The sequence below is a fragment of the Corythoichthys intestinalis genome, chromosome 4 (assembly GCF_030265065.1).
Source record: "Corythoichthys intestinalis isolate RoL2023-P3 chromosome 4, ASM3026506v1, whole genome shotgun sequence".
NCBI classification, from domain to species: Eukaryota; Metazoa; Chordata; class Actinopteri; order Syngnathiformes; family Syngnathidae; genus Corythoichthys; species Corythoichthys intestinalis.
The window spans coordinates 29,374,167-29,391,784 of NC_080398.1; the positions used below are offsets into that span (position 1 = coordinate 29,374,167).

Below are 17,618 nucleotides of genomic sequence, written 5' to 3' on the forward strand. Positions count from 1 at the left end.
TTGAAAGTATAACCTGTTGAAATGGGTGAATAATAAAAAATACTGTGGAAGCCCCTCACCCCCATTTACATAATGGTGAGTCCCACCAAAGACCTAAAATGGCCGCGCCTTAAATTGACGTCACAAACCAGGAAGTACTTTCTCCAGTTAGCCGACTCGTTCGTGAATGGCAAAACTGGGTTGGGTTCTACTTCGCTTCTCACTCAACCGTGTAAGTATGTAGGCTTGATTTTACGCACGTCTAGAAGCTATAATTACGCAAACATTTTAAACTAGTTCGGCTGAATAACGGTATCGTGCTGTTAGCTTTGAAAAATATTGCTAATCGCACTCTGATTTTCACTTTCTCCGTTTCGTCAATGTCGATGTGCTGTTCTGTATTTTAAGTAAAATGTGTATTAGACTGGCCGAAATAAAACGGAAACGCATGTGTAAAACTTAAAATTTGCAATGCAAATTTAATATACATGCGTAGCTAAGTTACTAAACGTGTCGTATTTGTTATAAAAAAATGAGCGTTTAATGAATGTGAAACAAGCCTTAAAATCTTGGCTTTAGATTTTGCCATTTACATTACATTACACTGCAAAGTGTCAATTGTACCTTTAATTTTGGCATACTTAAACAAATACTCAATATAGGGATGTCCCAATTTAGACTTTTTGACTTCCTATTGTGTTAAAAATAATGCAGCCAACTAGTAGTACGTACAGTTCCGTGAAAAACTATTTACCCCTTATTGATTTCTGTGTTTTTTGCATGTTTATCACACAGGTTTCAATTAATCAAACCAATTTTAATGGCACAGACCGTCCTAAACTCAGCTGGATTTGTTGTGTTTTGTTACTGGTTTGGCTGGTACAGAAACCAGCATATGATGGATTTATTAGCAGCAGAGACCACCTATTTAAATGTAAAATGCAGTTTCTGAATTATCGTTTTTAGAGATCGACGGATATGGGTTTTCAGGGCCGATACCAATACCGATTATTAGTAGTTGGATTGGCCGATAACAGATTTTTGGATCCGATATTCATTTGTCGTAACAGCTTTAAAAAAAATTTGGATAAAGCAAACACTAAGCTAAACTGAAATGTCTAAAGTTTGTTTATTGAATTACACAAATAAAAAAATAATTGCTCTAGAAGTGCCTGAGGCGCAATTCAAGTGTAACTCGAGTTACCATTACCATTTAACCAATTAAAGGACAGGTTAAATACTAGTGCAGTAGACAGCATTCAGGAAAGAGGCGCGGCTGCATCTGAACCGAAATAACCCAATTTAAAAAAAAATTTCGTATCGGCCAGTCAGATATTTAAAAAGGCCGATACCGATATACGTCGAACTTCCATCACTAAGAATTTTACAAAGCTATCTGGCCTTATGCGAAAAACTAGTCATAACAGTAACAGTTATGTCAACACTTAAGTTCAATTTCACTGGCTACACCCAAACTGGATTGCCACTACATTTATTAAATAAATAAATCACTGAAGAAGTAATGAGGAAAAAAAGTGATTGAAATTGATCACACTGGAAAAGGTTACCAAGCAATTTCCAAGTCTTAGGGACTCCAGAGAATCACTGTCAGAGTCATTATCCACAAATGGAGACAACTGGAAACCTTCCAAGGTGTTGTTGACAAATTAAAATGATGTCAAAAGCGGGACTGGAAGGTGTGCAGCCTGTTGCATTTAGCGTTTAAATGGCTAAGCATTTGACAAATAGATTGTGATGATGCTGCTTTGCTCCCTCAGGAACAGGACAACTTGCTGTGAGTGGTGAAACAATGAATTCTGTCTTTAATTTTGCCATACGTAAACCAAACATGAAAAGAATACAAAAGGCATACTCGTCTCTCTTGTAGTCAAGGTCAATTGATGATCCAAATGTTCCAAACATGCTGTATTGCCTATTGAATTGTATGATATTTTTTTGTTCTGTCAATATCATTTGTATTTCCATGTTATATTTGGAGTGTTAATTTGAGAAAATATTATTGGGGACTTTGAAAGGACCTAAGTTGTTTTAAAAAAAAAAAAAAACATGCAGTTTATATGTTTGCACTTTTTTTTAAAAACGGCCCAAAACACACACACATGCAAAAAAGGTTCAGGACCTTAAAGGTTACATTATATACAGTGCCCTCCATAATTATTGGATTTATAATAATTATGTGTTTTTTAGCTTCTAATATTTTTTTCCCCTAAATAATATGGGACCTTAATGGAAAAAAAGAGAAAAATCCAACCTTCAATACAAGTGTGTTTATTCAGTGGAGAAAAAATCCCACATAAAGAAATAATTATTTGACATCAAATAATGTGTGTCACAATTATCAGCACCCCTGGTGTTAATACTTTGTACAACCCCCTATTGCCAACAAAACAGCACCTAATCTTCTTCTATAATGTTTCACAAGATGGGAAAAGACAGAAAGAGGGATCTTCAGCCATTCCTCTTTGCAGAATCTCTCTAAATCATCCAGAGACCTGGGACCTCACCTCTGTACTCTCCTCTTCAGCTCACCCCACAGGTTTTCAATGGGGTTGAGGTCTGGGGACTGAGATGGCCATAGGAGGAGCTTGATTTTGTGTCTGGTGAACAATTTCTGTGTAGATTTGGCCACATGTTTAGGGTCATTGTCTTGCTGAAAGACCCAGTGACGACCCATCTTTAGCTTTCGGGCAGAGGGCAACAGATTTTGATTTAAATGTCCTGGTATTTGAAAGCATTCATGATACCATGCACCCTAACACGGTTGCCAGGGCCTTTGGAAGCGAAACAGCCCCACAGCATCACTGACCCACCCCCATACTTCACAGTGGGTATGAGGTGCTTTTCAGCATGCGCATCTTTCGTGGCACGCCAGACCCACTTAGAGTGTTTGTTGCCAAAAAGCTCAATCTTGGTTTCATCTGACCAAAGCACACGGTCCCAGTTGAAGCCCCAATACCGCTTGGCGAACTCCAGACGCTTGCGTTTATGATTGTGAGTGAGGAAAGGTTTTCTCTGTGCATGCCTCCCAAACAGCTTGTTGGTGTGTAGACAGCACCTCATACCCACTGTGAAGTATGGGGGTGGGTCAGTGATGCTGTGGGGCTGTTTCGCTTCCAAAGGCCCTGGGAACCTTGTCAGGGTGCATGGCGTCATGAATGCTTTGAAATACCAGGACAATCTGTTGCCCTCTGCCCAAAAGCTGAAGATGGGTCATCACTGGGTCTTTCAGCAAGACAATGACCCTAAACATAAGGCCAAATCTACACAGAAATGGTTCACCAGACACAAAATCAAGCACCTCCCATGGCCATCTCAGTCCCCAGACCTCAACCCCATTGGAAACCTGTGGGGTGAGCTGAAGAGGAGAGTACAGAGGTGAGGACCCAGGTCTCTGGATGATTTAGAGAGATTCTGCAAAGAGGAATGGCTGAAGATCCCTCTTTCTGGCTTTTCCCATCTTGTGAAACATTATAGGAGAAGATTAGGTGCTGTTTTGTTGGCAAAAGGGCTTGTCCAAAGTATTAACACCAGGGGTGCTAATAATTGTGACACACATTATTTGATGTCAAATAATATTTTCTTTATGTGGGATTTTTTCCCCACTGAATAAATGCACTTGTATTGAAGGTTGGATTTTTTTCTTTTTTTCCATTAAGGTCCCATTTTATTTAGAAAAAAAAAATTATTAGAAGCTAAAAAACACATAATTATTATAAATCCAATAATTATGGAGGGCACTGTAGTTTATATAATAGGACAGATATTATTTGTATTGTAGTATTTTTTGTATTAAAAATACGTTGCTGATAATTATTTCTTTTTCCATGTGCTTATATCACTCAAATATGTACCTAATTAATTCAGGTTTTAGTAAAATTGTTATAATATTGTACTTATTAATTTTTTAAAAATCACTTTTCATGTCCCCAAAAAATAATTCAAGGGTGACGGCTATCGGGCCGGCCGGCTCCACCATTGAGGTGTCCTTTTTTTTTTTTTTTTTTTTGTCTTCAGTGAGTTGGCAACTCTGGACACACCACATGTATTGATTTTATTCATTTATGAACATATTTTTTTTCTATTTTCTGTTTTACAATAAGAGCAACAATGTCTCCCGATGAGCTGGTCTACTTGGGAGTCTTGGCAGCCGCTATCCCTGTCGGGTTCCTTTTCCGTTACCTCAGTAAGTGTGTTTTGGGCATATTTTGGTAGATATTTTCAGTGAAACGTCCCTAGATATCTTTATTGTTAATGTTTTGGTTTCAGGTCCTCCTGTAAAACAGGGGGCGGCGATGCTTCTGGGCCTTTCCATTACCATCGCTACTTGTCATGTGCACACACTCCACTCACTAGTGACGGTGGTTGGAACGTGGTTTATAATCAAGAGCAGCTGGAGGTAGTTTGGTCTGTTTTTGGCTCTAAATTGTCTTCAGCGTTTCAATTCTGAACCAGTTCTCCTCTCTCTGTTAAGACACGCCCCGATGTTGAGTCTCTCCTGGACTTTTCTCTACCTCCTCTTTTTCCGACTAGTCACGTGGTTCGGTATCCCGGCGCCGACACCTTTTGCCAACGCCGTCCAGCTTCTTCTCACTCTCAAGGTCAGCAATTTTGCGTACACTAAATCCGAAACAGCGATCAGTCGTTCCAGTGGTGACAATCTCGTCTACGTCGTGGGTTACGTCCTAGTAGGCATGTGCCGGTATGAGATTTTGACGGTATGATAACCTTAAGCAAAAATACCGCGGTTTCACACTATCTCGGTATTGCAATTTTAACTCTAAAATGTGTTATTTTGAGATATAAGGGTCACAAAAAAAATTCCATTTAACTGGATTTTTTATTTTTCACAATATATTTGCAAATTGGAACATCAATATGAATATAATGTTGAAATAAATAAATATAATGACAAAAAATAAATAAAGAAAATATTTTAAATACAATTTTAATAAATAGAATTTATAAACAAACCCACAGCCACAGCTGAAATTGCTCAACATTCGAACAAGAATAACAACAAAAATATGATCAAATTGATTTTATGTAAAACACATACCATTGTACTACTATTAATATTAATTAGTTGAATATTAATGGAGAGTGAGAGCAAGAGACAGCGCGTGTGTCTATGACTTGTCTAATTATTTACACATTACACACACACACACACACACAACCTCTCTCAACACAGAAAGTCGCCAAAGAGAAAAAAAACATGGCAGTCTGTATAATGAAAATGTTATTTTGAACAGATGTTTACAATGGCGGAAGACTACAAAAGTAGGCTAATGGTACAGAGAAAAACAGTTAGCCGTCTTGGCATGCTAACTAGCCACGTTATCTGCTTCTTTAAGAAGCTTACAGTGGGGAAAATAAGTATTTAGTCAACCACTAATTGTGCAAGTTCTCCCACTTGAAAATATTAGAGAGGTCAACATGGGTAAACCTCAACCATGAGAAACAGAATGTGGAAAAAAAACAAACAGAAAATCACATTGTTTGATTTTTAAATAATTTATTTGCAAATCATGGTGGAAAATTTGTATGTTTTGGGGCTGTCGTTGGGTAACACGGACTTTCAACTCCCTCCACAGATTTACTATGGGGTTGAGATCTGTAGACTGGCTAGGCCACTCCAGGACCTTAAAATGCTTCTTACGAAGCCACTCCTTTGTTGCCCTGGCTGTGTGTTTGGGATCATTGTCATGCTGAAAGACCCAGCCGTGTCTCATCTTCAATGCCCTTGCTGATGGAAGGAGATTTTCACTCAAAATCTCTCGATACATGGCCCCATTCATTCTTTCCTTTACACAGATCAGTCGTCCTGGTCCCTTTGCAGAAAAACAGCCCCAAAGCATGATGTTTCCACCCCCATGCTTCACAGTGGGTATGGTGTTCTTCAGATGCAATTCAGTATTCTTTCCTCTCCAAATACGAGAACCTGTGTTTCTACCAAAAAGTTCTATTTTGGTTTCATCAGACCATAACACATTCTCCCAGTCCTCTTCTGGATCATCCAAACGCTCTCTAGCGAACCACAGACGGGCCTGGACGTGTATTTTCTTCAGCAGGGGGACACATCTGGCAGTGCAGGATTTGAGTCCCTGGCGGCGGATTGTGTTGCTGATAGTAGCCTTTGTTACTGTGGTTTCAGCTCTCTGTAGGTCATTCACTAGGTCTCCCCATGTGTTTCTGGGATTTTTGCGTCTTTGCTTTGATTTTTGCTGTTATCATTTTGACGCCACGGGGTGAGATCTTGCATGGAGCACCAGATCGAGGGAGATTATCAGTGGTCCTGTATGTCTTCCATTTTCTAATAATTGCTCCCACAGTTGATTTCTTTATACCAAGCATTTTACCTATTGCAGATTCATTCTTCCCAGCCTGGTGCAGGTCTACAATTTTGTCTCTGGTGTTCTTCGACAGCTCTTTGGTCATGGCCATAGTGGAGTTTGGAGTGTGACTGACTGAGGTTGTGGATTTTTATACTGATAATGAGTTAAAATAGCTGCCATTAATACAGGTAACAAGTCGAGCCTCGTTAGACCTCGTTAGAAGAAGTTAGAACTCTTTGACAGCCAGAAATCTTGCTTGTTTGTAGGTGACCAAATAACTACTTTCCACTCTAATTTGGAAATGAATTCTTGTAAAATCAAACAATGTGATTTTCTGTTTTCCTTTTCCACATTCCGTCTGTCATGGTTGAGGTTTACCCATGTTGACAATGACAGGCCTCTCTAATCTTTTCAAGTAGGAGAACTTGCACAATTGGTGGTTGACTAAATACATATTTGCCCCACTGTAAATGTGAAATCATGTTGGAGGTCCTGCTGTCCTTCCTCTTCTAAGCTGCAGAAGTCTGTTTCTTTTCGGTAGCTGAAGTACTCCCATACTAGCATTTTGGGGGGGGGGGGGCTCAGGTGTAGTTCCAACACTTTCAGCCATTGTGTCTATTCTACAGCACAGCAACAGACACAGGACAAAGCATCAACCGGACGGGGAGGGGTGAGCGCTGCAGCTCCAAGCAACAAATTTCTTGCTGCATGTTTTGGACATAAAAAATAGTTAATACCATACTATGGTATGACGTAAAATTTGAAGGGTTTTGAAACCGTGACGTTTTCATACCACAGTAAACCTTGAAACCGGTAACCGGCACATGCCTGCGTCATCGTTATGGATGGCCATTTTTGTCTGCAACGATCAAATGGCTAAACGACTAGTCGAAGACTAATAGATCATCATATGAATCAACAAACATTTTGATCGTGGACAAATTGTTTCGTGACATTGTTGACCTAAAAACTAGAAAAATCCTCTTTTGTGATTCCCGGACAGTGAGTTAGACACCTGCGTTCTTGACTTTTGATCCAATTTAGATGGTGAGCCTAGCTAACGAGGTGCACAGCTTTCACATGGAAAAAAAGAAGGAAATAAGCTCCTTCGGCAGGTCTTCGGCCGTCGGGTTTCTGTCTCGGGAGCCTTCGCTTTATGACGTCGTGTCCTACAGCTACTGTTATGTTGGCCTAATGACAGGTGAGTCATTTTTAACTTGTTGGCTGCCATTGACAAGCCTAGACGTTCAATCCATTTGAAGTGGGAGGGTTGCCAGCGAATGATTGTTCTTTAATGCCATCCACCCTGTTCAAATGGATTGGACGTCTACTAGCGATAAAATAGTAAAAAAAAAAAATTCACAGCAGAATTATGAAAAAGGATATGTGGAAACTTTTGTGTCATCAATCCTGTTGAAATGACTACTTTTGCATGACTTAACTGTTGTCTCTTTGTCTCACTCTGCTACTTGTCCATCATTATGTGAGTCCATATTCATACTTATAACCAGTACTAATATAGCTGTACACTTTTTGTACACTCCCTCTTCTGTCCAATTCCAACTTTTCCTGTCTTATGTATTTTCTTTGTGACTTTTCCACTGTTGTGTCATTCCTTTCATGACTGCCTAATCTTCCCCCCGCAAAGGCCCATTCTTTCGCTTTCAAACCTACACCGACTGGCTGGAGCAGCCCAGACCGCTAGCCCTGCCCTCATGGGGTCCTTGCCTGCAGAGGCTGAAGTTGGTGCCTATTTTCGGAGCTCTATTCCTGGCTGTAAACTCCGTCTTCCCTCTGGCGTACGTCCGCACCGATGACTTCCTGGAACACAACTACTTCTTCAGGTGACGTCAGGTGGCGACCCGCCAGGCTTTAAAAGCAAACCTTGATATTCACTCATTTCTGCCATTTTTAAGAAGAAATACAGTACAGTGGTACCTCTACATTTGAAGTCAATTCTTTCTGGGACCTTGTTTGTAAGTCGAAACGGTCGTATGACGAGCAGGATTTTCCCATAAGAATAAATTATAAATCCATTAATTTGTTCCATAGCCTGAAAACCTACACCAAATCCTTAATAAATACTAGTGCTGCAGCGATTAATCAATTAATTCGAGTAATTCGATTAGAAAAAAAGTACATACATACAAGTTAAATTTTGCTGCTTCGATGTATTCGTTTTAAAAAGAGCCGTTGTAATGGCTTGTTTTGTAAGTGGTCGCATTTAGTTTTATTAAGCTGGGTGGATACACTGCCCTCTAGTGGCAACAGTGAATATGACAACTCATTTCACATGGCTGAATCCAGCTGCTCCCTGTTTTTGTTTGAGCTAATGTTTTTTCTAATGCATTCATAATTTAGTTCATAGGTATATTTAGCAATTTTTTGTGGCAATATGTGTTGGAACTATTTGTTAAGAGAATTAAAAAAAAAAAAAAAAAAGTTAGCATTTTATAGCATTTAAGCTAGTGGACCTTTGCTATGTAAGTTAGCCAATTGTTTTTTTGTTTTACTTAGATACTCATTAATTTATTTTTTTATACAATTTGAGGCTCAGCTCAGGTATTTTAATTTTTTTATGTTCCTTACCTGATTATTCGAACTAACTAGATCATTGATTAATCGACTACTAAAATAATCGATAGCTGCAGCCCTAATAAATACTGCTGGTACTATTACACATGGCAATTACACATAGAAAGGCAAATAAATTATAAATAATAATCGGAATAATGATATAATAATAAAAATAATAATAATATAATAAATTGGGTTCTACTGTGGTGGATGTGTTTTGCGTGCTGTACCTGAACGCACCGCATTGCTGACATGACAGTGAGAAAGGTGCGGTAGAGATTTTACTTTATCTTTTAATGTTTTGTTGTTGGTGTCAACTGTGGCGGACAGTACGTGTGTTGTGTTGCACAAGTTCTGAAATAAATGATTAAAAACCTGACGAAGCTGGCCATTTCTTTGGCGATGTAACAATATTTTTCACCTTAACTTATAAAGACTGGCAAAATGAGGTCGGAGGAGGACCGACGAGGTCGTAGACATTTTACTGCCGTATTGTCGAGCTATGCACACACCATGCTCATGCTATTTTTCTATCATTTCCATCTTCGTTTTAATGGTAAGCGTCACCTTTTTCTTTTTTACACCACCTGCACTAACCTTCTTAGAACCCGTTTTGATTTCTCTCACGAGAAAATCCACCGTTCGTCCATCTTGTGGGAAAACAAACTGCGGCGCTGTCATAAATCGTCATATTTCGAGCATGTCATCGGATGTAGAAACATGGCGAGTCAAATTTTACGTCAGGTGTCAAAAAAATTGTGTGTCGAAGCGATCGTATGTCGAAGTACCACTGTATTTTTCATTACCGGAGGGGAAAAAATGATCAATTGTACTGGAGTATACAGTGCCTATCATAAATATTCACTAAAGTTTTCCAATAATGATTTTTTAAAACTGATAATCGATACCCCGATATTGTCCAACTCCAAAAATCCGATACCGATATATGTGGTCGTGGACTTATATCATGGCTAATTATATTGTGATGGCCCACTGGATACTTCAGAAATGATAAATGTAAGAACTTCTAGCTTTTCCAAATGAAAATTCTGTGAAAAATAAGGGACGACTTTAGCTGAAGTTATGGAAAAAGTGCTTATATTGCACCACTATATTTATTGTTGAAATCAAAATAGCGCAAACGTCAGTTCTCAGACTCTGCATGACATTTGAGTTAACGACTACCCATTATTTGTCGTTGTTCGTGGATCAGAATGTAAATCTGTTCTTCTGATTACAATATTAAATTGCAAATTGCCCTTCACTTTCTTGTCTTGTGAGAGTCTCTATATATAAAAAACATGTCATTTTGGTCAGGTCCTATAATTTCACATTTAATTACATCACAAACGATGAAAATAATGTGTATGTACAAGACTGTCTAGTCGGAAAAATGCGGTATTTGCATTTCACATTTTAACAACACATGACAAATGAATTGCTTGTGTGTTTCCCAATAGAGATATTTTTTCTCACAGTGTTATATGGAATCTGATGTCATGTTAATATCTTATGTATGAAATTTCCCCCCACACTTTAGGTTTTTCTACATGATAGTGGTTTTCTTCGTGTTCAGAATGCGCTTCTACGCGGCCTGGTGCGGCGCTGAGGCCGGATGCATCAGTGCCGGTCTAGGCTGCTATTCAGAACGGGCTCAGTGCAAACCAGGCATGGGACCTACTGTCAGCTACAGGTATTTGAAACAAAACCTGTGTAGTTTTACTTCATTTTCGGCCATTGACAGTCAATCTGTTTTAACCGGCATGGCTGGCAGCAATCGAATGATGTTTATCTATTTTCATGTTTTTCTTAAGCCCCGAGTCATTAGCTGAGGAGAAGTATGACTTTAAAACAATCCAAAACATCGACTGCTACAACACCGACTTCTGTGTGAAAGTGCGGCACGGCATGCGCTACTGGAACATGACAGTGCAATGGTGGCTGCATCACTACATCTACCCTAATGCACCCTTTAAGTCCTACACGCTCAGGTAAGAAAGTAAAATGCTTTTTTAAAAATCTGTCACTTATTTCTTGAGGATTACCTGCATAAAAAGTCTTTGATAGAGTGGGGAACGGAGTTGGTTGTGACAGTCGTCCCATCAATACGACATAAAATACCCGTTAATTTATGACAGGGAAGCATTGTACACAGTGCAGTGATATTAAACATCCTTTGAACTGTTGATGTTGCAACAACCTTCCCCATCCAAATTGTTCTGGCTTACAGCTAGCAAGCAACTGACTAGCTAGAAAATATGATTCAAAACTATTGCTTTGTCCTCAAACTTTTTATTAATGGTAACATTTTCACAACTAGAAAGCTATTGTGTAAATTTCCTCTTACATCAAAGTGAGGTAACACTCAACAGCAGCGGTGACAAACAGGCACCCCAGGGGCTAAATCTGGCCCCCCGCTTTATTTAAATTTTTTTTTTTTTTTTGTGGCCCGCGAAAGTAAATCTGGTACATTAACTTCACTTTTCGCAAAAATAAAATGCATGTGAAATTTCAATAATCCAAAAATCAGAGTATATTTACTGTTTTTTTTGTTTTGTTTTGTTTTGTTTTAAATAAGAAAAATACAGTTTAAAAAAATAATAAAGACACTATTTACTTTTAATCCGTTGTTCATTTAATCAAATCCTAAAATGGAAAAAAGAATCTTTACTCTTTTTATTATTTATTAAAAATTGTAAATAATAAAAAGGCTTTAAGAAAAATAAAATGAAAAAAATATTAAAGAGACCATTTACTGTTTAATCCGTTGTTTATCTGATCAAATACTAAAATGGAAAAAAGAATTACACCCTTTTTGTTATTTATTAAAAATTGGAAATAGTAAATGGGCTTTAACCCTTTAATGCCTGCAATATGAAGCAATTGTCAGAGAATCACAAAATTTGAAAAATAAGGTCTTACTGAAACCTTTTTTTCAAATTTGTAAAAAAGAAAAAAAATGAATATGTGTAATAAGCGCGCTAATATCTGTAACTCTTGCTAAATCCTATTTTTTTTTCTCATGGAACCTGGAGATGCATGAGTTGCATCCATTATTTTTTTGGGAGGAAAGATATTTCAAAATTCTGAATAAGTCTCAAAATCATGAAATTCTAAGGGTATCAAATGTGATACAGTAGGGAAGAAGGGGTTAACAACATAGATGTTTCAGATAGTGCTCATGATTGAGCGCTATTTGCAGAATCTTATCTCGGAAGCCTATTTTTTATGAATCACAGCCGATAACCATTAATTTCAGCTCCTTAAAAAAGAATGAATAAATAAAAGATAAAAATGACAAATATAAAAAAAGATAATATTTTCGATTTTCTTTTTTTTACATTTAAAAAAACCAAAAACATTTTGAAATGGATTTAAAAAAAAAAAAAAAGAGAATACTGTATTTTTCAGACTCTAAGCTGCACCTGAGATTGTCGCCACAGCCAAAGAATGGACAATATACAGGAAAATAACATTTACTGTATTTTCCGCACTATAAGGCGCATCGGAGTATAAGGCGCGCCTTCTGTGAATGGCCAATTTTAAAGTTGTTTTCATATATGGGGGTGCACCGCATTATAAAGCACAGTAGTAGTAGTGGTTGGGGTTGCATTATTCATCCACTAGATGAAATTGCGCTAAACGTACTGTCATGCCAATAATAATGTCTAACCAATAAAAAGGCGCATATATAAGGCCCACTGTTGGCTTTCGAGATATTGAAGTATTGAAAATGTCTAAACAGTTTATTAGATACCAAAATAAATGATGAATTATTTGCTAATCGATTCAGAAGTAAATCGTAACTTCCCTTGTTTACTTGCCATTGACGGCACGAGACGTCCATATTCCAACCCATTCTGACTGGTCCAAATGGATTGGACATCTACCGCCGTCAATGTCAGCCAATTCCTAGGTTATAAGTAGTATTTCCTAGTTTTTCGCCGCATTCACATATAAAAACAAGTTAGTTTCCCAAAAAGTTTGGGTTTGTGGTCACGACTTTGAGATTCTATTTTCCGCTTTTCTGCAGTGTTGTACTTTCTAATGCCTATATACAAGTGTATATATATATATATATATATATATATATATATATATATATTGATTTATAATGTAAATTTTCCTCCTTTTTTAAGACTTTTTGATCTGAAACAGGAAGAAATGACATTTAACAACATTTTCTGCGTAATTAGGATGTAAAATCGGAAATTTTGAATATATAATTTTAGCAAAAACAAACTTTTACCTTTTTAGTGTCACTTTTTAATTCAGTTTGGACCCAAGCAACACAAATAAAATTATTACCGTATTTTCGGACTACAATTCGCTCCTGAGTATAAGTCGAATTTTTGGGGGAAATTTACTTGATAAAATCCAACACATAGAACAGACATGTCATCTTGAAAGGCAATTTAATATAAAAATACAATAGAGAACAACATGCTAAATAAATGTACAGTGTACAGTGCATGAACAACGAAATGTGAATATACTGTCCTACGTTACGGCTCGATCCTGGCTATACAGCGAACTCCCAAAAGACAATGCTGGACGTCCGTATAATTTGCTGAATCAATTTGGTCCTCGATAGAAAACAGGTTCGCATCAACGTAAATAAATGATAATTAAGTACGATTAGTAATAAGTAACAGGTTAGCATGCGTTCGCTATCATTAGCACATCGTTCAAACAACCACACAACTGGCTCTAAGTGTCCGATCGCGGGTGGAAATACACAACAACAACAGAAAAGATGATACATGCAGGAGTTGCCTCTGTAGACATGATTTAAAAGCATAAACAATGAAAGTAGGTTCGCAGCCGTCTATTCTCTCTCGCTAACTCGCCCACTCACTCACTCAGAGTCAGAGCTACGTAGCTGTCAGTCTTCTTCTGGCGTGTGAGCACTCTTCTTCACATAAACAAGTGCGAGTGCGCCCTCACGTGGGCGTGAAAGCGCCACAAACTAAATGCATCCATTTCAAGATAAAAAAGTCAATAATACAATTGAACATACACTGCCAAAGGCAGAACGCGAACGTGGCCATAGCTATAAAGAGTTATTCACATAACTATAGCATAAGAACATGCTAACAAGTTTACAAAACCATCAGTGTCACTGCAAAACACCAAAATAACATGTAAAATTATATCATAATGTGTTAATAATTCCACACATAAGTCGCTCCTGAGTATAAGTCGCACCCCCAGCCAAAATATGAAAAAAAACGCGACTTATAGTCCGAAAAATACGTTACAAGCCAGGGACAGAATTTTATTTTTCTATAACATAGTGTAATAACATGTATTGGCCAACATAATGACAACCAACCCCATTGTCGCCTACTCTACTCAGGGCGGGTTGGACCATGTTCATAAGCGCCTACTGGCACGGCCTCCACGCCGGATACTATCTCTCTTTCCTCACCATCCCTCTGTGCATCGCCGCCGAGTCAGCCATGGAGGCGTCGGTCCGATCCCGCCTGGGCCCACGTGGTCAAAATGTCTTCGACTGGATCCACTGGTTTTTGAAAATGCGTGCCTACGACTACATGTGCATGGGATTCGTGCTGCTAAAAGCGTCCGACACCATCAGCTACTGGTCATCCATCTACTTCGCCATGCATGTGGTAGCAGTGTTTTGCATAATTGTGGGTAGAATTTTAAAGGGAGGCAGGAGAAAAGAAAAGGTAGATGAGACAAGACTCATAAACGGAGATAAAAATGATAAAAAGGAGTGAAAATGAACTCATGTTCGCTCAAGATTTAAAACTTCTAAACATACATTTCAATGTGCATTGGTGACTTGAGGTATGAGTGACTATTTATGAGGGGTTGTTTTGTTTTTTAGATGCAAGCAAGAAATCTTTTTTGTTTTATTTTGACGGGAACAAAAAAGGAGATGTGAAACTGAAATATTCTTCAAAAACGGCATCAAGCTGATTAAGCGTTGCACTGATATGTTAGTAGTATAAGTACCGATACTAGTCGTTAGTATCAGAGGGTAGTAAAAAATAACATGCCTATGCTACCCAAGATGGCTGCCAGTTAAATGAATATTCATTTGTTCGCTGCTTACCGTCCCACTTCAAATGTATTGGAGGTGTAGTGCCATCAATGGCAGACAATGAGTTAAAGGGAACCACGGATAGAAAGACTTGTTGGTCTTAAAAGATAAACATGATTTCAAATCATTTGATATTAAAAGCCCTCTTGATGTTTTAGTTTGTATACAATTTGTAAAATTAATTTAACTAGTAGGTTGCCATTGTCGTTGACCTTGCAGGGCATCGACATCACTGGGTTACGCTGCCGGGCTTCCAGAGTATGACTCTAGCGACATAAACATGTAATCTGTTGAGCCCTTTCAATTTGAACACGTGAGGAACATTAATGAGCATGACAGCGCTGTCGATATTTCACAAAACGAGCAGCAAAAACAAAACAAACAGGAAAGACGGGATGAGACGAGACAAGAGTAGGACAAAATGGTGTTCTGCCAAAATGTGCTACACCGGGGAAATGTCCTACAAGAGGCAAATTTGACACCCAAACTAATACCATGCACTTCAAGCTTGCTTTGTTTAGAGCCATACAGACAGAAACATACTAAAGATGCCTTAAGAAAATACTTAAACGTAGTAATATCAAATAAGGGTGGTTTAAATACGCTACATGACTAATGTGGTCAACAGATCAACAATCTCATTTAAAGCTACCACAAGAAAACATAATGCTTAAAAAGGATGAGAAGGAAACACATGTAAAAAGTATTTTGAGGCAATGAAAAGATAGTAAAAGACTCAATAAAAACACAAATTGTAAGTACTCGCCGCTTTTAACTGATGTGCGCATCTATTGGACGTCTCACCGCGTGGAAGGAATTGCAGTTACCCGGTAGTATTTGTCATCATCACATCATCCTGAGTGTCCATTGCGTGCATAAAATATGGCGCCCTCCATAGGTCAAAACATGTACTAAATATGATAGATTTTCAAATCAATGGCAATATTTTGTGTTTCTTAAAACATTTTAGCAAAAGAGAACAATTGTGGTTTATTAGAGCCTACAAGTCTTTAAGTCCCGAGGTTCCCTTTAAGCAGTGTCTGACCAAGCCATGATAAAATTATTTTACATTTGAGTATGTAGAAATTATATATATATATATATTTAAGTGTTTTCTGTACAGTATCAGCCAATACTACACATATCGGTATTGGAAGCCAAAAAAATCAGTGCAACACTACTAAAAATGACTTGTTTTTGTACGTTTTTATACTGCCCCCATGTGGCCAAGCCCCACACACCAGAGGGAGCAGTACAATGTCCATTGAAATCTAGCAACAAATAATTGCAGCAATTGTTAATATGTCATTATTGGATGTACACTATGTATAGTATTCTTTTAAAAAAAAAAAAAAAAAAAAAAAAAAAAAGATCATTTGTTTTAAACAATTTGTTGACATTTCAAAATGAAGCTCATATCTCAAGACACCATTGCATAGAACAAATGACGTATCCAATACACTGTCCTTTTGGAGCCATTTCACCACATGGCATGAATGTGAAAACAGAAAGCACTTATGTTCATGTAAAAGTCAATCCTAACGTGGTCACAATGTTTGCAATACTGCCAAGACATTCCAGCATCTTATTACACTCTATTGAAAATAGAGAAACAGTATTGTTGTTTTTACCTGATATTCAACTTTTCAACAGTTGTAATGGTGCAGCAGGGGGGGGAAATCTGCAACATTTCATTCTGGTTCAATGACTTTGTACTTGTATCATTGACTGAAATTCTCTGTGCTTTGACACACTCATTGTTTACCTCTGTGCTACCTCTTTTAGTGTGTACACATCTGCTGATGCAGTAACTTAATCCGACTGCCTGCTTTGAGTATCTCTGAACCATATCATGTATAATACCTGTCCTTCATATGGCAAGGTACAGTATTCACTGCCCTGATGTCTTTTTATGTACGACTTGGTGTGAACTGGTTAAAAATGCATACATTTTCCTGTTATCAAAACAATTATTATTTTGTCATTGTTGAAACTAGTGACATTCCTGTAAAGTCAACATCAATATACAGTGGCGAACTGATGCCTGAATCCCATTTAAGATATAAACTGTACATAAGGCAATATTATATACTGTACAAATATTACAATATTAAACTTTGTTTATGAAGCATGTTTCCATTTAACCATTTGACTCAGTGCCATTGATAATGACATCTGATTATATGTCTCTTTTCATCTTTCTATGAATTTGAATTAGTTTGTCACAAGTAGACGTCCACTCTGTTTTACGGAACAGACGGCGAACGGATGTTCATTTGCTGCCAACCCTCCCAGTTAAAGTGAATTTGGACATCTATCTATCCCTGGATGCCTGAAATTAACATGTACATCAAAAATGGGGAAAGTCGTAAAATAAACGCATTAAAAAACAATAAATTGTAAATTAAAAATTTAAAGTTGAAGCCAGTTATTTTTGGAAAATATAAAGGAATTAATTCATGAATTCCTTTTTATTTTAGCAGAGGAATTAAGTATATAAAAATAGCATAGACACAAAAATACCTTTAATTGAAAATTAAATTGAAAAACTAGAAACAAAAAAACCAAAAAGAAAAATATTAAATATACATTAATAAATACATTCTATTTAAAAAGAAAAAAGATGAGAAATGAGA

The 17,618-nt window shown here is 37.5% G+C and overlaps 1 protein-coding gene across 2 annotated transcripts; it reads left to right on the top strand.

Annotated features, from left to right (window-relative positions):
• The first annotated feature begins 136 nt into the window (after positions 1-136).
• On the top strand, positions 137-17,481 carry mboat7 (membrane bound O-acyltransferase domain containing 7). Of its 2 annotated transcripts, none has more exons than XM_057835370.1 (9): positions 137-215; positions 4,101-4,183; positions 4,267-4,396; positions 4,472-4,598; positions 7,380-7,536; positions 7,984-8,179; positions 10,453-10,605; positions 10,727-10,903; positions 14,272-17,481. In XM_057835370.1, exons 2-9 carry the CDS (start codon positions 4,108-4,110, stop codon positions 14,654-14,656), a joined length of 1,401 nt encoding a protein of 466 aa, XP_057691353.1. In that variant the 5' UTR covers positions 137-215; positions 4,101-4,107; the 3' UTR covers positions 14,657-17,481. The 2 variants fall into 2 exon arrangements, with proteins under 2 accessions (XP_057691353.1, XP_057691352.1); XM_057835369.1 differs by having other exon boundaries at positions 138-211.
• Positions 17,482-17,618: the final 137 nt, after the last annotated feature.